Source organism: Haliotis rufescens, unplaced genomic scaffold (genome assembly GCF_023055435.1).
Source record: "Haliotis rufescens isolate VD_foot unplaced genomic scaffold, xgHalRufe1.0.p SCAF_44, whole genome shotgun sequence".
In the NCBI taxonomy this organism is placed as follows: domain Eukaryota; kingdom Metazoa; phylum Mollusca; class Gastropoda; order Lepetellida; family Haliotidae; genus Haliotis; species Haliotis rufescens.
The window spans coordinates 3,562,040-3,586,776 of NW_025964157.1; the positions used below are offsets into that span (position 1 = coordinate 3,562,040).

The 24,737-nt window shown below is 41.5% G+C and overlaps 1 protein-coding gene across 1 annotated transcript; it reads left to right on the top strand.

Annotated features, from left to right (window-relative positions):
• Positions 1-97: 97 nt before the first annotated feature.
• LOC125372635 lies at positions 98-24,063 on the top strand. Its single transcript, XM_048383095.1, has 3 exons — positions 98-229; positions 7,440-7,731; positions 22,243-24,063. Exons 2-3 carry the CDS (start codon positions 7,440-7,442, stop codon positions 23,874-23,876), a joined length of 1,926 nt encoding a protein of 641 aa, XP_048239052.1. The 5' UTR covers positions 98-229; the 3' UTR covers positions 23,877-24,063.
• Positions 24,064-24,737: the final 674 nt, after the last annotated feature.

Consider the following 24,737-nt stretch of genomic DNA (forward strand, 5'->3'; position numbering starts at 1 on the left):
CTGCCTAGATATGCACGTTTCGTTTTATTATTCTGCAATCCGTTTTTAGTATTACCCGCTGGCCCGGCCCGGCCCGACTTTTCTTGGCCCGACTTTTAGGCAATCCAATACCTGCACATACTAGATCACGTAATGTACTTAACACGACAGGCGACGAGCGGGTTGTAATTATTCTAGGAACCAGGAAGAGAGGCGACTTCAGAGAAGAGAGCTCCACGTTGTAAAAGAGGTATGTCACATATTTAGACGACATTTCACATACACACGTACAGATTTTACATTATGTGACAGTTCATGATTGTGTTACCTATGTTTTACTATATACACGCAAGGGCAGAGGCTTGACTTTAACACAGAAAGTAGACTTGACATTGACATATCCAGCAGGTGTCCACCATGATTACATCCATATATGGTCTTGAAGGTAATTTAAGGTACGGACGTTTACTACAATGTCTGAAAAACTATCGGACCTACTGCAGTCAAAGTTGGTAAGAGATTATTGAACAGTCATACATAACTGGACATTACATTTAAAGACATGAATAAAAAATCTGTCTGTTTAGCTGTCACTATATTTCATCAACAACCAGACCTGTTCGTCATGGGTGGAACGAGCATTCATTGTAACAGCCATCTGCATTATGCTACCCCTGCGTCACAGGGCCATATGACACAGTTAAACCAATCAACTCAACTCGAAAGGGTGGACGGGGATCACGCAAGTTGAGAAGCCCAACGCTAACACCGTATTTGTCCGTGTGTGATTCCCGGGCACCCTTTCGAGTTGAGTTGATTGGTTCAACTGTGGAACACGGAGCTAGGGAGACAGATTATGGTCTGCCTTTATAACACAAGCTGTTACAAGTTATAACGAAAGTAGAAATGAGCTTAAACGTCCATCCATATAGTTCTGTACGATGTCAGTTAGCAGCTGAATCGTCATCGCTGATGACAGGCTACACACTCAAGATTACTGTTTTCAAAATCAATTAACATGGAGCTAACACGGACGTTTCCAGTTATCTATTCACGTAATTTTCGCAAGAAACAACACCAAAGAAAACGAATACACACCCGAGGAGGACATAATCGAAATAACCCACTCTGCCCTTAAAAAAAACAGGAACTTTAAACGTAAACCCCAAACACCTAACAACAACAAATTAATACACAACATTACTGTCCTTCTAGCATACATGCTTAAAGAAATAAACCCAAACGCCAGCACTAAAGCCCTATACTCCGTAGCGCACAAACTCAAACTAACGACCCAAACATACGAAATCTTCATCATTACCCTACAATCAGTAACCTCAAAGTAAAACCAAACCCTAAAAACTTAATCTCCAACCAATAAAAAAATAAATAATGACAGGACTAAACATATTCCAGTGGAACGCCAACGGTCTTAACTCCAACGGCCATGAACTTAAAGATAAATTTAAACTAAACAAAGGAACGCACATTGCTTGCATCCAGGAAACCAAATTCTCCAAAAAATCTAAACTTACCCTGGCAAACTACAACTCAGTAAGAACAGACCGAACCAAAACCAAAACCACTAGAGCAGCAGGAGGGTTAATCATACTAATCAGAGAAGATATAAGCTATGAAGAAATTAAAATTAACACACCAAACCTAGAAGCAAACGGCATTCAAATCACAATAAACAACCAAAAAATAAACATCATTAATATCTATCACTGGTCAGAACAAAAAGTCCAACCCGAGGACCTAAACAAACTAATACAAATAGGCACAAAATCCACAATAATTCTAGGAGATTTTAATGCCCACCACCTATCGTGGGGAATAAATGACAAACTAGACAGTCAAGGCAAATTAATCGCTGAATGGATAGAAACAAACAATCTCGTACTGCTAAATAATAACCATCCCACTAGATATGACAAGGGAAATAAAACAATGTCGGCTATCGACCTAACCATCAGTACTGCAGATCTTGCACAAAGTACCAAATGGGAAATTCACGACGCCCCACTAGGTAGTGACCACTTCCCAATAAACATAACCATAGGCAATACCAACGTCCCTACCCAAACAGAAAACTCATAACCTAAATTTAGCTATAACCAGGCTTACTGGGACAAAATTCAAGAGATCTGCAACCAAGCTAACCTAAAGGAACTAGAAAATAGCGATCCAGAAATCTACTGTCAAAACCTTACAGAATACATAATTAACGCAGCTAAAAACTCAATTCACTATAAAACAAATAGAATAGGCAAACCCTCTTTACCATGGTGGAACGAGGAGATAGAAGAAGCTAGACGCAAACGCAAAACAGCCTTTAATAAAGCCAAACGAGACTATAACCACATTAAAAGAGCCCACGAATTAAACCACAAAGTACAAAGCTTAGTTAAAATAGCTAAAACTAGAGATTGGAAAAAATTCTGTGAGGGAGTGAACAACCGAACGGATGCCAGAACAGTCTGGCGTAAAATACACGCCATTAGAGGCATTAAACGTCACTCCAAAACCCCAAATATACATAATTCAACAAATTCCACACAAAAGGCAAATAATCCTGCAAACCACTTCTCGGCCATAAGCAGTAATAAAAACTTCAGCCCAAAATTCCAAGATTTAAACGGAAGAGCAACCTAGCAGAGAACCAAACAACAATAACCTTGAAATTAACCAACCCTACTCAATGGAAGAACTAACTCACGTACTTCAAAATAGGAAAAAGGGCACAGCCCAAGGACTAGACCTAACATCATACCAAATAATCAAAAAGCTCCCCCCTAAACTACTCCAGGCACTACTTAATCTCTATAACATTATCTATCAAAACGGACAGGCACCTACTCCCTGGAAACAGGCACTAGTCATCCCGATACCTAAACCCGGTAAACCAACTAATCAGGCTAACTCGTACAGACCAATTTCCTTAACCTCAAACTTATGTAAAGTAATGGAATCTATGGCCAAAAACAGATTACAACACTACCTTACTCAAAATAACATCATAAATCAAGACCAAAGTGGTTTCACTCCTGGCCGCTCAACCTTAGATAACCTCGCCCGACTAGAGCAGGTTATTAAAACAGGTCAGCTAAACAAACAATATACAACAGGCATCTTTCTAGACTTCTTAAAAGCATTCGACATGGTTTGGCACAACGGGCTAATACAAAAACTCAAGAAAAAAGGATTAAAAGGACAAATACTAAACTATATCCAGGACTTTCTAAACGATCGTAAAATAACAGTAGGATTAGACCAAACACTATCGGACCAGTGTCCCTTAGAAAATGGCACCCCCCAAGGCAGTATCCTAAGCCCCATTCTCTTCAACATAATGATAAACGACTTATTCGCGGGCCTATCCCCTAAAATAAACACATCCAAATTCGCGGATAACGGAGCCATCTGGATCCGCACTAAAAGTATCAATATGTCCCAAACTCTACTCTAAAAGTCCTTTTACCAAATACAACACTGGGCTGATAAATGGGGCTTCTCCCTAAACTCGGAAAAAACAACAGGAATAGTTTTCAAACATAAAAATATGAAACCTGCTACTCCAACCCTCCAGCTAAAGAACAAACCAATAAAATTCCAAAAACAAACTAAATTCCTAGGGCTAATCTTCGATGAACACCTCACATTGGGGGCTCATGTTAATCACCTAACCACTAAATGCAACAAAGACTTAAACACATTAAAATGCCTCATGAGCTCCAACTTGGGGGCCTGTAAAGAAACTCTCCTCTCACTCTATATCTCACTAATTAGATCTAAACTAGGCTACGGCTGTGCAATCTACAACACCTTAAACCAAACTCTCTCCCAAAAACTAGACTCAATACAATGTCAAGCCCTTAGACTGGTCACTCGTACCCAATATGGCACTTCCCTCACTTCACTTCAGGCCCTTACAGGAGAAATGCCACTAAATCTCCGAAGGGAACACCTCACCTTAAACTTCTGGGCCGTGTCCCAATCCAACCCCCTAATCAATAACTTAATAAACCAAAACATCCGACCCCCAAATCAAGCTCTAACTAGGAAACACCCACTACTCTCACCAATATCTCAACGAATAAATAACTATCTAAAAGAACACAAAATTACCAACCTAAAGTTAAACTGCAAACCATCAAAAATCTTCACACCAACGCTCCAAACTCCCAAAATAGATATATCACTAGCCAATACAATCAACAAACAAACCGACCCAAACATAGCTAAAACTACCTCCCTAGCATACATAAACGAAAATTGGCCGAATTGGTGCAACATCTACACAGACGGATCCTCTGATCCGATATCCAACCACACAGGTTTCGGAATCCACATCGCACAACCTACTAAAAGCACACAATCCTTTCGACTCCCAAACAATCAATCTATCTTCACAGCAGAGCTAATGGGCATGGCCTCAGCTCTCCATAACCAACAAACTAAAAAACACCAAAATATCCTAATCCTCACAGATTCCCTCAGCGGTTTACAGGCCCTCCAAAACAAAAACACTAAAAACCGCCAAAAACTTATAAACCAAATATTAAAAAGCTCTAACGAACTAGCCAAAGCAGGTAAACAAATAGTATTCATTTGGATCCCTGCACACTTAGGAATCTACGGCAACGAACACGACGATAAAGCTGCTAAACAATCACTCAAAATACCAGAAATAAGCCTAAACCTACCAATCTCAAAATCAGAAATCAAAAGTATCAACAAACGCAACCTCACCAAAAAATGGCATTCCCAATATCAAAATTCAAGTAGTCAAATTAAAAAAATCCTAAAATAACCACTTACCAAACCTAAAACCCTCCATCCTTCCAAAAGAATCGACAGAGTAATCACAAAACTCCAAACCGGACACACTAACCTAAACACCCACTTAAATAAAATTAAAAAAACACGCAACAGGAAACTGCCCACACCGCAAACAACTAGAAACTCCAGAACACGCACTCATACACCGCACCCACTACCAGACACATAGAGTTACTCTACAAACCAAACTAAATAAGGCTCTTACGTTACCAACTATCCTTAACCCTAAAAATAAGTCAGAAGAATTCAAAGCCTTAGGCGTATTCCTAATTAAAACCGACCTAATCAAGCGCATCTAAACCCAACCTCCTAAACACACCAACCACATAAACCACTAACCACACCATAACCTGCTCCCTTAGTACGCCCACCATTCCCTCTTAGCATTTATTCCAAATCTAAAAATTTAAAAAATCCTTTTCTAAGCAACCACTTAACTCCTCCTCTGGGTTGCATAATCCTTCAACCCTTTCGGAAACTCACTAAATGGTCTGGCCGGGCCCGTGTGCGAAATACGCTAGAGTCGGAAAGCGCACGTACAATCTCCAATGTAAGTAAGTACACACGTATAGATTTTACATTATGTGACAGTTCATGATTGTGTTACCTATGTTTTTTATTGATACACGTGAGGGCAGAGGTTTGACTTTAACACAGAAAGTAGACTAGACATTGACATATCCAGCAGGTGTCCACCATGATTACATCCATATATAGTCTGGAAGGTTATTTAAGGTACGGACGTTTACTACAATGTCTGAAAAACTATCGGACCTACTGCAGTCAAAGTTGGTAAGAGATTATTAAACAGTCATACATAACTGGACATTACATTTAACGACAATCGGTGCATGAATAAAAAATCTGTCTGTTTAGCTGTCACTATATTTCATCAACAACCAGACCTGTTCGTCACGGGTGGAACGAGCATTCATTGTAACAGCCATCTGCATTATGCTACCCCTGCGTCACAGGGCCATATGACACAGTTGAACCAATCAACTCAACTCGAAAGGGTGGACGGGAATCACGCAAGTTGAGAAGCCCAACGCTAACACCGTATTTGTCCGTGTGTGATTCCCGGGCACCCTTTCGAGTTGAGTTGATTGGTTCAACTGTGGAACACGGAGCTAGGGAGACAGATTATGGTCTGCCTTTATAACACAAGCAGTTACAAGTTATAACGAAAGTAGAAATGAGCTTAAACGTCCATCCATATAGTTCTGTAGGATGTCAGTTAGCAGCTGAATCGTCATCGCTGATGACAGGCTACACACTCAAGATTACTGTTATCAAAATCAATTAACATGGAGCTGGAAAGACAGATTATCGTCTGCTTTTATCTGCGGTCATAGTACCAGTAGTTACCGGTTAAAACGAAAGTAGAAATTAGCTGAAACGTCTGCTGGTGTCCACCCACCTACCCCGCACATTAGCATACTCGGGTCATTTGATTTGCTGCCTAAGTGAAGATTCCGTTTTATGTACATTAACATGCGTGCTGGAAACACCACATGAACGATAGGTAAGTTCTTCGGGTCGGGGGAGGTGTTGTGGCGATAACAAGGTTGGATCAGAGTTATGTCCCTTTAAGCATCATTGGCTTGCGTGTATGTTTAATATCAGTCATATGACAGTAGATGCCTGTATGATTTTGTCTGTCGTGTGTGTGTGTGATGTGTGTGTATTTGAGTGTGCGTGCGCGCATGCGTGTGCATGTGTGTGGACAATCTGTATCCGGTCATGAAAACAATGAAGACTTTAAGTTTTTACTCATCCATACACCCGGTGTCGTCACTGATTCCCAGTTATCTATTCATAACATTTTCACCACTGTTTTGCCTTAGATGACGCCCAATGGAATGCTTTTCGGCAGATGCTGGTTATTCTTTGGCGTTGTCGATTTTTATAAAATCTTAACGTAGTACTTCATAGAGGAGAGTGCGTATCCCAAACACGCCAATATTTGACGACGGTTTAATACACGTGTCTACTCGCCGTCTTGACCTGGTAAGGTCACGTGAGAAAGTTGTGGGGTGACAGGCAACCAGGAAATAAAGTATTGAAGTACGTGCAGTACTCGGGGGAGGTGTGGTGTGTGTTTCAAACCTGATTTACCTTTCACTACAAGAAGCTGAAACATCAACCTGTGTTTATGGAAATGGGTCCATGGCTTAAACGACTGTTGTTCTTGTTTCGGTTTGAAATTAGTCTACTGTTAGATTGTTGAATTAAGATCGTTTTATGGAACTAATTTTAATATCCATGTGCATTAATTCTGTGTCATGTGTTTGAAAAACATGGCATACATTCCACCCAGTCTCTCCACTTCATGGAATGTACATATTCATTACTTAGGGGAAAAAGTGAAATGGTATCATGATACTGCGGGTATTTGAGGTTTAGGGCGACTTACGTAAAACATATTTAACAAGAGTCATAATGTTCCACAGATATACATGGAATGGGCGCCGTGTTGTCACGTAAACTCCTGTCTCAGTGTCTTGTAATGATGTCACGTCTTGGGACGTTGGGGATGATGCATTCATGTACATGTTGTATGATTCTGTCTATAACATGTGCATATATATTTCACTAAACTATCGGTTTGGCTTCAGATGGCGACCGCGAAGAACCTGACAGAGAACCACCTCACCTGTGTCATCTGTTCTGAGGTGTTCACAGACCCAGCCACACTTCAGTGTCATCATACATTCTGTAAGTCCTGTCTGCTGAAATACACCTACACACAACCGGAAGCAGTACAAGCCAAGTCCATCCGATGTCCCTCCTGTAGACAACAGATGAAGGTGACTAACCCTGGCAGTCCAGTAGAGGAGTGGGTCAGTCAGCTGAAACCACGCCACATCATACAGGGGCTAATGGACGACTTTGGACCCAGCACAAAGGGTAATCAGCTCATTATTGTACTGCCTGACTAATATACCCTTTTAAAAGATATGTAAACAACCACAAAGGTGTACATATACAAGCATTCACTCATTTGAGTTCTTATTGTGACTTCATGTTAATAGATTTTGATGCAGGATACTCATTTCTTTCTTGCAAAAGCAAATAAATTAGATTCCGTTTGCGATTAAGAGTTTCCGATAATTTTATGAAATCAACATGAATGTCATGTCCTACCCCTACCACGTCGTAATTCCTTTTTGTTATATTATTGTCAGTTAATATTAGAATTTGTATGACAAGCTAGCATATAAATGTCACAATTTGTGTCTGCTTATCCTGATTAGGGACTACAATACATGTCACAGCTAGGACGGGTTGTGTTGACAGAACTATGGGGTTTATCTTAGTCGCCCTCCACTGTGACATGCCACAGCTAGAACGGGTTGTGTTGACAGAACTGTGGGGTTGATTTTAGTTGCCCTCCACTGTGACATGACACAGCTAGCACAGGGATGTGTTGACAGAACTGTGGGGTTGATCTTTAGTTGCAGGTACATCTTACTGTCTGTGCCATGGCCCTACATTGTAACAAAGCATGTTAAATGAAAACGTGTATGTTAAGTTCCCTGTCAGTTCAGTCTCCCATCTATAAAGACGCTATAACGCCCGCAGGTTTTAATATGCATCTGTTATTGCATATCTAGTCAGCAGATAATGATCTTGTGGTTATGATTACCTGTAGGTCATGATTGACTAGGAAGTGCTACATTGTGAGACAGCATCATTGTTTCGTTACAACCTGTGTCATATGATATGTTCATCTCAAAAAAGGGCGTGGCCGTTTATAACAAAACTAATGTGTTACCTGTTATTATTTCTTTAGATGGTGAGCGATTCTTATCATGTTTTTGACAAATGAGTAAAACACACTTGTCTTTTTAGCTGTGGAGGAACATGTGTGCAGTGTTTGTACAAAACAAGGAAAGACAACTGGTGCTCTGTCTGCGATGTTGTGTACTGTGAAGGATGTCTCCAGTTGCACAACATGATGCCAGGGTTGTGTGACCATGAAGTAGCTCACTTGTCTGATCACACCAAAACAAAGGTCAAGCGTTGCTTCATGTGTCAAGTCCAAAGAGACAAACCGATAGAGTTGTTCTGTAAAGACTGCAAGCAGGCAATATGCACGATATGTTGCAGTATAAAACGCAGGGCATGTAAGGATGTTGATACAATAGAGAGTACCACCCCTCTTGTGAAGGAACAACTGACAAGCAAAATAGAGGAACTCAGAATCAACATTGCAGCTACGAATAATATCATAACCCAGATAAAATCTACAATTCAAGATGTGAAGAGTAATTCACAAACCCTCAAAGATCAAGTCACAAAGACACGGGAAACAGTGATGTGTGCTATTTTAAGAAAAGAGAAGCAACTCCTTGGTGACATCGACAAAGCTACTGATGACCAATTACGTGAGTTACAAGCAGATATAAAAATCCAGGAGATCGAGCTACAGATGTACCAGCAGCAGTATGAGTTCACAGCCAATGCTGTGACGTCCAACTGTGAGATGGACATGTATGCCGTCTATGAGTCGGTGGATGAGACGTCTACAGACAACAGAGACACGGACAACAGGCCAGCACCAAGATGGGTTGTATTGACACACGACCTGGACAAGCTGAGTAAAGCAGTTGATGAGCTACAGCTGGGGGAGGTTGAAGTTGTCCATGATGTGAGTGACCCCGGGTCTTCTCCTGTTCTACATCACAACATTTAACTGCAAGGAAGCTGGGGACGGGAGGGATCCTTCGTTCGTTGACGTCACAGTGTTGACTGTTGATGGCATCAAAGTGGTGGTAGTTGCAGATTATAATGACAAGAGCCTCAAAACATATTACACCTCAAACCTCAAATCCTTTCATAATAAGCTTCTGCTTTCTAATTATCCTTGGCAAATAGCCAAGTTAAGTGAGAGTCAGATAGCTGTCAGTGTTTGAGGCAGTAAGGAAATAGTTACAGTGAATGTTACCCCAGGTCCTGTATTATTGTCAACTATCACAACAAGCAAGCAGTACCGGTCTCTAGCCTCTCTGAGTCCTTCACAGCTGGCGGCAGGTACATGGAGACAGCCTCACTCTGTGGACATACTGGACATGGCAGGGAGGATACTGAGGTCTATCAACACGGGGGTAATAGAGAGTCCAGACTACATCCACGTCACCAGGAACTACAACTTAATAGTCAGTGCAGGAGACGTAAAATGCCTTGTATGTGTGACCAGTGAAGGGGACGCTGTTTTCACCTACGATTCAACAGGAGACAGAGCTCTGACATGTCCTCTAGGTATCACAACAACCAGCACAGGAGATATCCTGCTTGTAGACTATGACTCCCACAAGGTTATTCAGCTGACACAATCGGGGCAGTTTGTCAGAGATGTCCTCACACAACAGGATGGTCTGGAATATCCTCGTGGTGTCTGTCTTGATGCTGACGGCCTGCTGTATGTTACGTCTGACAGATATGTGAAAGTATTCAAATTCTGCCGGCGCTGAATGTGGAATTAGAGATAACTTTGATACATACACAGTTGAATCTTTCAAAAGTTGAATGCTGCTTTAGGTCCAGATCGGATCCAGTTCTTCCCTTACACACGTAGTCCATCATGTCATTGATTAAATAAAGGGCGACCTAACACCAGTAGTAGTCTGACCTGATAGAAGTACTTCTCAAGTACCTTGCGAAAGGAACGCACAATGACAGCACTGAATGAGGGCAACACTGTACGAGAGATCACGTGACCTAGACAGATGGTATTGGACAGTATTGTTGTTTTATATTGTTCATAGAACAGTAATGTTGTGTTGTGTAGTGTACTATACATCTGACGTGTGTTGTCATGGAGTAACATGTTCACACAATTGCGCATGCTATCGGTCTTTAGATTATCAGTTCGACAACCCATCACCTAATGTTTTAAAGGGGCGTTTAACTCTTATAAAACACCACAAGCGTTCTGTGATCTACAGCGGATATAATGTGTTGATGCTGTGAGAACTGGTTGAGTTCAGTAAATGTACTAATTTGTATCAGTTATTTCCACAATCTGTCGTATTGAGTAGAGTATAATAGTAACAACATTCCACTCAATTCGTACAATACACTCTCAATCAGTCAAGGAAATCTTTGCCGTAGCGATGTTCAAGGAAAACAATGCTATACACCCATGCAGGTGAATTTGTATTCATTGTTTACAAGGGACAGGGTGTGGTTTGACAGGTGATCAAAGGGACACAACTCTGTGCAGAAATATGTATCTCTTTATGCTCTTAATATGCTCTTCCGGAGCCTCGGAATATTCATAAATCTATAATTTGTCCTGAGGTTTTACAAAAGCAATTTATTGCTCACTGGACATGTTTGATCTTCTGAACAAAATGCGTCATAAAAAGATATTGATCGGCTGCTACTTTCATAAAACAAGTTTGGTGTTCTATAGCAATGACTGAAAACATATCCTGTCTGGAACAGAAATCCCATGTGTAAAGTGTAAACGTTGTTTATTCTGGCGAACAGTTATTGCTTGACCGCTCACCCAAGTTAATCACGTTAATACGTGGCATCACAACTACTAAATGATTATACATATATGTTTAAATAGTCTGTACATATACTAGTATATAATCAATTAGCCTTTATTGCATATGCAGGAAACTAGGATATCAGCTAAGTAAGGATGGATGAACAACTTCTATATTACTTCGTACTTCAACTTCTAAATGCCTCTCAAAGTAGTCATGATATCAGCTGACGATTTTGCATTTTGTCAGAAACAAGTGTGAGCAAGTAGCATTGAACCTGTCACAAGAGCGGAGTTAACAGCACACACAACAAAATGCAAGCAAGAGTATGTCATCAACTTATATTTTGTCATTTAATCTTTATGTTTCTAATAACCTGACATGTTATAGGTAAGGAGATAGTAATGTTTTTCACACTATGAATGAGTGACATATTTCATCCATCATTGTGTATTCCAATGGTTCGTGATACATTTTAATTGCTTAACGTGTTGGATCTGTATATAATAGTCTAATGTACAGTCAAACATTTTTAAGGGTAGAAGTTGGAAATTATTTGTCATTTCACACTTTTTTGATTGGTTGTCAATCATGTTGTTAGATTGACAGGTGGCGATAGGTTAATTGATAGATATACTAATATCACTTCTGTGGCTAATTTAATTGATTGGCTAATTTGCCTTGATCTATATCCGTATATCATTCTTATTAATAAAACTACTTAACTTTAATTTTCTGGAGACAAGAATAGTTCAGTGTTTGAAACAGAATGTATCAATAAAAACACAGATGCTTTTATCAAAGCTCTAAGGTATATTCATGTTTTACTCATTCAGTGTACCAACAAATAGCCCTCATACCATGCCACTTGCCAGTCTACGACACCGGCATCGATATGACAAAGTCAGAAGTTGCCAAAAACCATCCTATGATGTGTCCGAAGAAAAGTAGATATGCATGATTCAGGAGTGGTCGTTGTTTGTGTGAGTGAGGGGCCTACATAACTGTAGTCATTAGTGAGTGAGTGAGTGCGTGAGTGAGTGAGTGAGGGGGACTACATTACTGTAGCCATTAGTGAGTGAATGAGCGAGGGGGACTGCATTACTGTAGCCATTAGTGAGTGAATGAGTGAGTGAGGGGGTCTACATTACTGTAGTCATAAGTGAGTGCGTGAGTGAGTGAGTGAAGGGGACTACATTACTGTAGCCATCAGTGAGTGAATGAGTGAGGGGGACTACATTACTGTAGCCATTAGTGAGTGAATGAGTGAGGGGGACCACATTACTGTAGCCATTAGTGAGTGAATGAGTGAGGGGGACTAAATTACTTTAGACATTAGTGAGTGAATGAGTGAGTGAGGGGCGTACATTACTGTAGTCATTATTGAGTGAATGAGTGAGGGGGACTACATTACTGTATCCATTAGTGAGTGATTGAGTGAGTGAGGGGCGTACATTACTGTAGCCATTAGTGAGTGAATGAGTGAGGGGGACTACATTACTGTAGCCATAAGTGAGTGCGTGAGTGAGTGAGTGAGGGGGACTACATTACTGTAGCCATTAGTGAGTGAATGAGTGAGTGAGTGAGTGAGGGGGTCTACATTACTGTAGTCATTAGTGAGTGAGTGGGTCTACATTACTGTAGCCATTAGTGAGTGAGAGTGAGTGAGTGAGGGGGACTACGTTACTGTAGCCATTAGTGAGTGAATGAGTAAGTGAATGAGTGAGGGGGTCCACATTACTGTAGCCATTAGTGAGTGAATGAGTGAGTGAGTGAGTGAGGGGGTCTACATTACTGTAGTCATTAGTGAGTGAGTGAGTGAGTGAGTGAGGGGGTCTACATTACTGTAGCCATTAGTGAGTGTGTGAGTGAGTGAGGGAGTCTACATTACTGTAGTCATTAGTTAGTGAGTGAGAGGTCTACATTACTGAAATGATTTGTGAGTGAATGAGAGGGCCTACATTACTGTAGCCATTAGTAAGTGAGTGACCTACATTACTGTAGCCATTAGTGAGTGTGTGCGGGGTCTACATTACTGAAATCATTTGTGAGTGAGTGAGGGGCCTACAATAATATAGCAATTAGTTAGTGTGTGAGGGGTCTACATTACTTAAATCATTTGTGAGTGAGTGAGGGGCCTACATTACTATAGCTATGAGTAAGTGAGTGAGGGGTCTACATTACTGAAATCATTTGTGAGTGAGTGAGGGCCTACATTACTATGGCTATTAGTTAGTGTGTGAGGGGTCTACATTACTGAAATTATTTGTGAGTGAGTGAGGGGCCTACATTACTATAGCTATTAGTTAGTGAGTGGGGGTCTACATTACTGAAATTATTTCTGAGTGAGTGAGGGGCCTACATTACTATAGCTATTACTTAGTGAGTGAGGGGTCTACATTACTGAAATCATTTGTGAGTGAGTGAGGGGCCTACATTACTGTAGTTATTAGTTAGTGAGCGAGGGGTCTCCGTTACTGTGAACATAGGTGAGTGATTGAGTGAGTGAGAGGGCCTACATTACTGTAGCCATTATTGAGTGAGTGAGGGGCCTATATTACTGTAGCCATTAGTGAGTGAGTGAGGGGCCAACATTACTGTAGCCATTAGTGAGTGAGTGAGGGGCCTACATTACTTTAAACATTGAGTGAGTGAGGGGCCAACATTACTGTAGCCATTAGTGGGTGAGTGAGGGGCCTACATTACTGTAGCCATTAGTGAGTAATTGAGGGGACTACATTACTGTAGCCATTAAACAGGTTCAGACTCCCGACCTTGTGTGGACCACCTGAGGTATTGTGCTACCCCGTTTCGTACGTACTACGCCACGAGGCAACTCAAAGTGAAACAAGGTGGGTCTTGTTTCCATGCAGTTCCAAGTTGATTCGCCGGCTCTTGTGAAAATTGATATATTTTAAGAAAATGCCAACTTGCAACATGAATATTTAGATCTTGTCCTATAACGAATTCAATTCTATGAAACAGAAAAATGATGGATCAGCTCTTCAGTAAAACAAAAACTTAAATTTTCCTTGATAAGGGTACCTGTGAAAGGTTTGAGTCAAGAAGTCCATTTGTGACATCATCAACTACAAATGTTCATCTTGATTGCCACACTGTTAGTGTTACCATTGTCGGCTCCGTCTTGTTACGTCCAGGCCAATCACTAAACCTTCACTGTAATTGGCTTCTCTCCTGTATTAGTGAGTGAGTGTTAGTGTTACCATTGTCGGCTCCTTCTTGTTACCTCAAGGCCAATCACTAGACCTTCACTGTAATTGGCTTCTCTCCTGTATTAGTGAGTGAGTGTTAGTGTTACCATTGTCGGCTCCTTCTTGTTACGTCCAGGCCAATCACTAAACCTTCACTTTAATTGGCTTCTCTCCTGTATTAGTGAGTGAGTGTTAGTGTTACCATTGTCGACTCCTTCTTGTTACGTCCAGGCCAATCACTAGACCTTCACTGTAATTGGCTTCTCTCCTGTATTAGTGAGTGAGTGTTAGTGTTACCATTGTCGGCTCCTTCTTGTTACGTCCAGGCCAATCACTAGACCTTCACTGTAATTGGCTTCTCTCCTGTAAACATCATTGGCGTCGTCATTATGTTGTTATTTGTGTACATTTATCCCACCTTGTGTAAACGTATCGTCATGTATATATATTAACTCCATGTAGTTACTCAGCATTCATCTGATGAAGGGACAAGAAGTAGCTCTGAAACGTTGTCACTAAGAATAATGTTATCCATAAAAAGTCTCCTGTGTTCATATTCTTTCAACTTCAAACAACTTCAAAACTTCCCCGATGTCCTGGACTCCTTTACTGCTGCACTTATTGAAGTAGCCACATGGCAGATTGGATATGTACATAGGCCTCAAGTATGTAATGCCACTTTGACCAAAACCTGCACTGTTTCTTGTACAGTAAACTACGGTTATAACGAACTCAAAGGGACCACACATTTTAGTTCGTTATAACCATATTTCGTTATAAGCTTATATACAGCATATATACAGCAAATGTACGGGACCCAGAAAAACAGTTCGTTATATCCGCCGGTTCGCTATAAGCGTGTTCGTTATAAACGTAGTTTACTGTATGTAGATTTTGTACCAACTTACACTGGAAGTATCATGGGTCAACCAATCTTCTGTACCAAGTTTAGAAATGCAAAATGTCTAACCAAAGTTAGATTTAAACACCAGCCCACACATGGCTAATACATATGAATATCTAACCAATGACCAGAAAGCCGTTTCCCTTTGGTTTCAACTAAGCCCCTATGTATATATTTCTGTATACGACCCCCAGTGTATTATTCAAATCTCAATGTACCATGTGACCGGATGTGGACAGAGTGACTCGTGCAACATACATCTGTCATTCACAGACAAACATTCTGTACATCATTGTTTACACCCAAGGAAACTCTCGTCAAGTCAAACATTGCTTCAGAAACACTGAATTATCCTAGCTGGTTTGAAGAACAAAGCAGTGCAATATCTTCAGCTCCTGAATCCTGCTTTGTCTCTACACACCTACCTCAGCACTAAGAGGCTACGTACACGTGACATCACAGACATGTAAGAAACATTTCAGGAGAAAATGTATACCCGTGTATCGTACTTGGTCCGAATTAATAACAGTTATATTTTCACTCTGTGAACTAAGTGGGGTACATGGAATGTTTTAGTCTGACTTGGGTGTTGGTATATTGTGGCAAAAATAGGGTGTTGCCCTTTTTTTAGCTGTAATACGGAAAACACAACACAGACAAGCTCATATGCAAAATGACTTGATAGCATTATCCATTGTACAACTCTAATTTTGCTGAGGATGAAGATTTGATGATATAAGAAAACATCCAACAAATAAAATGTGTTTTGAGTTTGCTGTTTATCGCCACACTCAGAATATTCCAGTTATATGAGGGTGGTTTGTAATTAATCGAGTCTGGACCAGACAGTCCAGTGATTGACATCATGAACATCTATCTACTCAAATGGGATAAGACGTCATGCAGACCTTGTTACTGTAACATGAACATGTGCAGCTAATAATACAACTAGTGTGTGATAAGCAACATAACGCCTTGTCTTATGACATTTTTATTGGAGTTGTAAATCATATTTTACAGGAAAGGGGCGTGAGTGACGTATTGACAGGTCATAATTTCAGAAAGGGGGGAGCTAGTTGGGTGTTTGAAATAGGGTTTACCGGGCGGCAGATCCAAGATGTTAGATTCAGGAGGAGTAATGTATATCGTCGTTGTATTCAAAGGTGTAGCAAATGCAAGCTAATGGCAATGGAAGCATTAGGAGCTTCTCTGCCGAAGGATTAGATTCCTGTTAATATTCGGTGTATGGTACCTTTTATAGATGGGCTTCTTTCTTATGGTATGTTATCATATTACTATGGGTATGTTATCATATTACTATGGGTATGAAAGAGGCGACTAAGGGGATCGGGTGGTCAGGCTCGCTGACATGGTTCGTTGTCGTTGAATAAGCCCTGGGATGTTCAGAGATTTCAATATTTGTTTGTGAAACTTGTTCCCGCAGTACATTATTACGCGCTTTGGTCTTACACAATGTATGATACAGCTGTATGTTTATTAAACCGATGATCTCTTCAACGTGTGATCTGGCAAGTAATAAAGATCAGTACGCACTCATGAGGTCAACCTTTGTGAGGAAACTGCCTTGGGTGATCAACATTTAGTGTCCCTCAAGTCCGCAAGACATCATCTGCAACACAGATATCAACTTAGCCAGAGCTCCTGCACATTCTTCGACTGAACTGTACACAATCAGTCTCTATGTGGGCTATAAACCCTCACGTTATACCGCACTTTCGTTAGGCAACACACTGCCGAACTGAAGGTATGAAATATCTTAGGGCTCTTTGCTGCAGCCAAAGGTAGCTTTTTATACTACAAGTACAGGCAGTACAGCACAACTCTGATCATGGTTACTTGGGTGCAGTCGTATTGATCTGAACCACCCTTGAGGTCAACCTTTGCGAGGAAACTACCTGGGTGATCCACTTTTTACCGTCCTTTAAGTCCAAGTATGAGCACTCACACTTTACCATGTAATAATTCATATCTTTTCCCGCGGAAACTCTCATCGTGGATAAGTCTTATCTCGCTGTCAGTCTTCGGGATAGCAACAAACACACTAGCAACTCTAGGTTTAGATGTGGCAATCGCATAATTCCCTAACATTAATTCTTCCTTTATCTGCAGTTGTGTTTGCTTCCGGTTTAAACATGCCGACCTATGATTCTTAGTCTCTCTGTACTCCTGTCATAGGCCAGTATATCTCCCCATACGTATTTCTATGCAAGGCGCCTTACATCTAGGATGTCATTCAGACAGTCCAGTATTCCAGATATATCCCCTCCTTTGTCAGTAATCATCTTTCAAGACGCCTATGCTGGCGTATGTCCACATCTCTGGCGTGAAGTTATCACCGTCCCCTTTTGAACTACCAAGGTCAAGTTTATACCATCCCCGGAATCAAGAAACTTCGCCTCCAGGTCTTGTGCTAACCATTCTATCCACTCATAATCTCTTTGCTTTCTAACGTTTGCCTAGCAAAAGTCAACGCACACGGAGAGTCCTTTTCATATTCCGCAGCCATATTACTTGTAAAACGGATATTGTTTGTTTGTTTGTTGTTTACCGCCGCACTCAGCAATATTCCAGCTATATGACGGCGGTCTGTAAATAATCGAGTTTGGACCAGACAATTCAGTTATTGACCTCATCTGCATCGATCCATGCAATTTGGATCGATGACATGCTTCAACCAAGTCAGTGAGCCTGACCACCCGATCCCGTGAGTCGCCTCTTACGACAAGAATACTAGCCTTTTACGGCAAGCATGGGGTGCTGAGGACCTATTCTACAAAAAAAAACAACTGATATTGAGTGAGTGAGTATGGTTTTAGACTGCTCCTAATGTAATATTCCATCAAAATCTGGCAGGGGACACCAGAAATGGTCGTCACACATTATACCCACCCATGTTAGGCATCACTAGACTACCCCACCACCCTAAAACGGAAAGACCTCCTCAGGATCATGAGCGGCAACCAAGCTCAATATGCAATATTATGGTCTAAGGGGGACAACTCCTCCCTGTGTTACAATACATTCTCTCGAAATTTACACCTTGTAGAAGTTCACGTTTGATTGAAATAACAAAAGAGATTGCACACATTATTTCAGATACATGACTAATGGTCAAACTGAGATAGAATGGCTTGCATCCTGGAGTGTTGGCTTGATGGTACAGATCTGAAGAGAGTCGCACAAAGTTGCTTCTAATGATATACAAGTACATACCTGCACATACCAGATCACGTGATCTACCTAACACGACAGGCGACGAGCGGGTTGTAGTTATTCCAGGAACCAGAAAGAGTGGCGACTTCAGAGAAGAGAGCTCCACGTTGTAATAGAGGTATGTCACATATTTAGACGCCATTGCACATACACACGTATAGATTTTATATTATGTGACAGTACATGGTTGTGTTGCCTATGTTTTACTCTATACACGTCAGGGCAGAGGTTTGACTTGACATTGACATATCCAGCAGGTGTCCACCATGATTACATCCATATATAGTCTGGAAGGTAATTTAAGGTACGGACGTTTACTACAATGTCTGAAAAACTATCGGACCTACTCCAGTCAAAGTTGGTAAGAGATTATTAAACAGTCATACATAACTGATTATTACATTTAAAGACAATCGGTGCGTGAATACGAAATCTGTCTGTTTAGCTATCACTATTTTTCATCAACAACCAGACCTGTTCGTCACGGGTGGAACGAGCATTCATTGTAACAGCCATCTGCTTAATGCTACCCCTGCTTCAAAGGGCCATTTGATTTGCACGGGAATCACGCACGTTGAGAAGCCCAACGCTAACACGTATTCGGATGTGCATGATTCCCGTGCACCCTTTCGAGTTGAGTTTATTGGTTCAACTGTGGAACACGGAGCTAGGGAGACAGATTATCGTCTGTCTTTATAACACAAGCAGTTGCAAGTTATAATGAAAGTGGAAATGAGCTTAAACGTCCATCCATATAGTTCTGCAGGATGTCAGTTAGCAGCTGAATCGTCATCGCTGATGAAAGGCAACAAACACAAGATTACTGTTTTCAAAATCAATTAATACGGAGCTAGGCAGACAGATTTTCAACTGCGCTTATCTGAGGTCGTGGTACCAGTAGTTACCGGTTATAACGAAAGTAGAAATTGGCCGAAACGTCTGCTGGTGTCCACCCACCTACCCCGCACATTAGCATACTCGGGTCATTTGATTTGCTGACTAAAATGAAGATTGCGTTTTATGTACATTAACATGCGTGCTGAAAACACCACATGAACGATAGGTAAGTTCTTCGGGTCGGGGGAGGTGTTGTGGCGAAAAACACGATTTGATCAGAGTTATGTCCCTTTAAGCATCATCGACTTGCATGTATGTTTTATATCAGTCATGTGACAGTAGATGCCTGTATGATTTTGTCTGTTGTGTGTGTGTGTGAAGTGTGTGTATTTGAGTGTGCGTGGATGCGTGGGTGCGTGCGTGCATGCGTGTGCGTGTGTGTGGACAATCCGATTCGGTCATGAAGACAACGAAGAATTTAAGTTTTTACTCATCCATGAAGTAAACGTTTGTTGCCAGCGAACACCTGGTGTCGACACTGATTTCCAGTTATCTATTCACATAATTTTCACCACTGGTTTGCCTTAAATGGAACGCGCTTCGGCAGATATTGGTTATTCTTTGGCGTTGTCGATTTTTATTAAATCTTAATGTAGTACTTCTCAGAGGAGAGTGTGTATCCCCAAACACGCCAATATTTGACGACGGTTTAAACCACGCTTCTACTCGCCGTCTTGACCTGGTAAGGTCACGTGAGGGGTGTGGGGTGACAGGCAACCAGGAAGTAAAGTATTGAAGTACGTGCAGTACTCGGGGGAGGTGTGGTGTGTGTTTCAAACCTGATTTACCTTTCACTACAAGAAGCTGAAACATCAACCTGTGTTTATGGAAATGGGTCCATGGCTTAAACGACTGTTGTTCTTGTTTCGGCTTGAAATTAATCTACTGTAAGATTGTTGAATTAATATCGTTGTATGGAACTAATTTTAATATCCATTTGCATTAATTCTGTGTCATGTGTTTGAAAAACATGGCATACAATCCACACAGTCTCTCCACTTCATGGAATGTACATATTCATTACTTAGGGGAAAACGTGAAATGGTATCATGATACTGTGTGGTATTTGAGGTTTAGGGCGACTTACGTAAGACATAATTAACAAGAGTGATGTTCCACAAATATAATATACATGGAATGGGGCGCCGTGTTGTCATGTAAACTCCTGTCTCACTGTCTTGTAATGATGTCACGTCTTTGGACGTTGGGGATGATGCATTCATGTACATGTTGTATGATTCTGTCTATAACCATGTGCAACTTTAATTCACTAAACTATCGGTTTGGCTTCAGATGGCGACCGCTAAGAAGCCGACAGAGAACCACCTCACTTGTGTCATCTGTACAGAGGTGTTCACAGACCCAGCCACACTTCAGTGTCATCATACATTCTGTAAGTCCTGTCTCCTGAAATACACCAACACACAGCCGGAAGCAGTACAAGCCAAGTCCATCCGATGTCCCTCCTGTAGACAACAGACGAATGTGACCAACCCTGACAATCCAGTAGGGGAGTGGGTCAGTCAGCTGAAACCAAGCCTCGTCATACAGGGGCTGATGGACGACTTTGGACCCGGCATAAAGGGTAATCAGCGTATAATACTACTGCCTGACTACTAATATACCTTTTAAAAGGTTTGTAAACAACCACTCATGTGTGCATAGACGAGCATTCACTCATAGAATTGCTTATTTTTCTTCATGTTAATAGATTTTGATGCAGGATACACATTTCTTTCTTGCAAAGGCAAATAAATTACATTCCGTTTGCGATAAAGAGTTTCCGATGAACCAAAATACCTATCGCGATAATTTTATGAAATCAATATAAATTTCATGTCGTCATTCCTTTTTGTTATATTATTATCAGTTATTAATAGAATTTGTAGGACAAGCTAGCATATAAATGTCACAATTTGTGTCTGCTTATCCTGAATAGGGACTACAATATATGTCACAGCTAGGACGGGATCTGTTGACAGAACTGTGGGGTTGATCTTAGTCGCCCTCCACTGTGACATGCCACAGCTAGGACGGGATGTGTTGACAGAACTGTGGGGTTGATCTTAGTCGCCCTCCACTGTGACATGCCACAGCTAGGACGGGATTTGTTGACAGAACTGTGGGGTTGATCTTAGTCGCCCTCCACTGTGACATGCCACAGCTAGCACAGGGATGACAGAACTGTGGGGTTGATCTTTGTCGCCTTCCATTGTGACATGCAACAGCTAGGACAGGGATGTGTTGACAGAACTGTGGGGTTGATCTTTAGTTGCAGGTACATTTTACTGGCTGTGCCATGGCCCTACATTGTAACAAAGCATGTTCAATGAAAACGTGTATGTTAAGTTTTCTGTCAGTTAAGGCTCCAATCTATAAAGACGCTGTAACCCCCGCAGTTTCTTATATGCATCTGTTATTGTATATCTTGTCAGCAAATAATACACTTGTGATTATGATTACCTGTAGGTCATGATTGACAGGGGAGTGCTAAATTGTGAGACAGCATCATTGTTTCATTACAACCTGTGCCATATGATATGTTTATCTCCAGAAAGGGCGTGGCAGTTTGTTACAAAATTAATGTGTTACCTGTTATTTTTTCTTTAGATAATGTGTGATTCTTATCATGTTTCTGACAAATGAAATAAAACACACTGGTTTGTTTTAGCTGTGGAGGAAAACTTGTGCGGTGTTTGTACAAAACAAGGAAAGACAACTCCCGCCACTTCTTGGTGCTCTGTCTGCGATGTTGTGTACTGTGAAGGATGTCTCCAGTTGCACAACATGATGCCAGTGTTGTGTGACCATGAAGTAGCTCACTTGTCTGATCACACCAAGACAAAGGTCAAGCGTCGCTTCATGTGTGAAGTCCACAGAGACAAACCGATAGAGTTGTTCTGTAAAGACTGCAAGCGGGCAATATGCACGATATGCTGCAGTATAAAACACAGGACGTGTAAGGATGTTGATACAATAGAGAGCACCACCCCTCTTGTGAAGGAACAACTGACAAACAAAATAGAGGAACTCAGAATCAACATGGCGGCTACTAATAATAACATAACCAGGGGGAAATCTACAATTCAAGATGTGAAGAGTAATTCACAGGACGTTAAAGATCAAGTTATAAAGACACGGGAAACAGTGATGCGTGTTATTTTAAGAAAAGAGAAGCAACTCCTTGGAGACATAGACAAAGCTACTGATGAACAATTACATGAGTTACAAGCAGATATACAATCCCAGGAGATCGAGCTACAGATGTACCAGCAGCAGTATGAGTTCACAGCCAATGCTGTGACGTCCAACTGTGAGATGGACATGTATGCCGTCTATGAGTCGATGGGTGAGACGTCTACAGACAACAGAGACACGGACAACAGACCAGCAGCAGGAAGGGTTGTATTCACACACGACCTGGACAAGCTGAGTGAAGCAGTTGATGAGCTACAGCTGGGGGAGGTTCAAGTCGTCCATGGAGTGAGTGACCCAAGGTCTTCCCCTGTTCTACATCACACCATTGACTGCGAGGAAGATGGGGACGGGAAGGATCCTTGGTTGTGGGACGTCACAGTGTTAACTGTTGATGACATCAAAGTGGTGGTAGTTGCACATTACAATAACAACAGACTCCTAACATACTACACATCAAACTTAAAATCCTTTGATAATCAGCTTCTGCTTTCTAATAGGCCTTGGCAAATAGCCAAGTTAAGTGAGAGTCAGATAGTGGTCAGTGTTCCACACAGTCAGGAAATAGTTACAGTGAATGTTACCCCAGATCCTGTATTGCTGTCAACTATCAAAACAAGAAAGAAGTACTGCGCTCTGGCCACTCTGAGTCTTTCACAGCTGGCGGCAGGCACATTTGAACAGTCTCACTCTGTGGACATACTGGACATGACAGGGAGGAGACTGAGGTCTATCAACACGGGGGTGGTAGGGACTCCAGAATATATCCATGTCACCAGAAACAACAACTTGCTAGTCAGTGAAACTGCAGTAAATTCCCTTGTGTGTGTGACCAGTGAAGGAGGCGCTGTTTTCACCTCCACTCCCACAGGAGTCAGAGCTCTGTCATATCCTTGGGGTATCACAACAGCCAGCACAGGAGATATTCTGCTTGTGGACAAATACTCCCACAAGGTGATTCAGCTGACAGAGTTGGGGCAGTTTGTCAGAGATGTCCTCACACAACAGGATGGTCTGGAATATCCTGAAGGTGTCTGTCTTGATGCTGACGGCCTGCTGTATGTTACGTCTGGGAGATATGTAAAAGTATTCAAATTCTGCAGGCGCTGAATATGGAAATAGAGATAACTTTGATCTCCATACACAGTTGAATCTTTCAAAAGTTGACTGCTGTTTTAGTTCCAGATCGGATCCAGTTCTTCCCTTACACGCGTAGTTCATCATTTCATTGGTTAAAGACAGGACAACCTAGCACCAGTAGAAATCTGACCTGATAGAAGTACTTCTCAAGTAGACCTAGCACCAGTAGTAGTCTGACCCGAAAGAAGTACTCCTCAAGTAGACCTAGCACCTGTAGTAGTCTGACCTGATAGAAATACTTCTCAAATAGACCTAGCACCAGTAGTGGTCTGACCTGATAGAAGTACTTCTCAAGTAGACCTAGCACCAGTAGGAGTTTGACCTGATAGAAGTACTTCTCAAGTAGACCTAGCACCAGTAGTAGTCTGACCCGATAGAAGTACTCCTCACGTAGGCCTAGCACCAGTAGTAGCCTGACCTGATAGAAATACTTCTCAAGTAGACCTAGCACCAGTAGAAGTCTGACCTGATAGAAGTACTTCTCAAGTAGACCTAGCACCAGTAGTAGTCTGACCTGATAGAAGTACTTCTCAAGTAGACCTAGCACCAGTAGTAGTCTGACATGATAGAAGTACTTCTCAAGTAGACCTAGCACCAGTAGTAGTCTGACCTGATAGAAGTACTTCTCAAGTAGACCTAGCATCAGTAGAAGTCTGACCTGATAGAAGTACTTCTCAAGTAGACCTAGCACCAGTAGTAGTCTGACCTGATAGAAGTACTTCTCAAGTACATTTGTGAAAGGAACGCACAATGACAGCACTGAATGAGGACAACACTACACGAGAGATCACGTGACCTAGACAGATGATATTGGACAGTATTGTTGTTTTA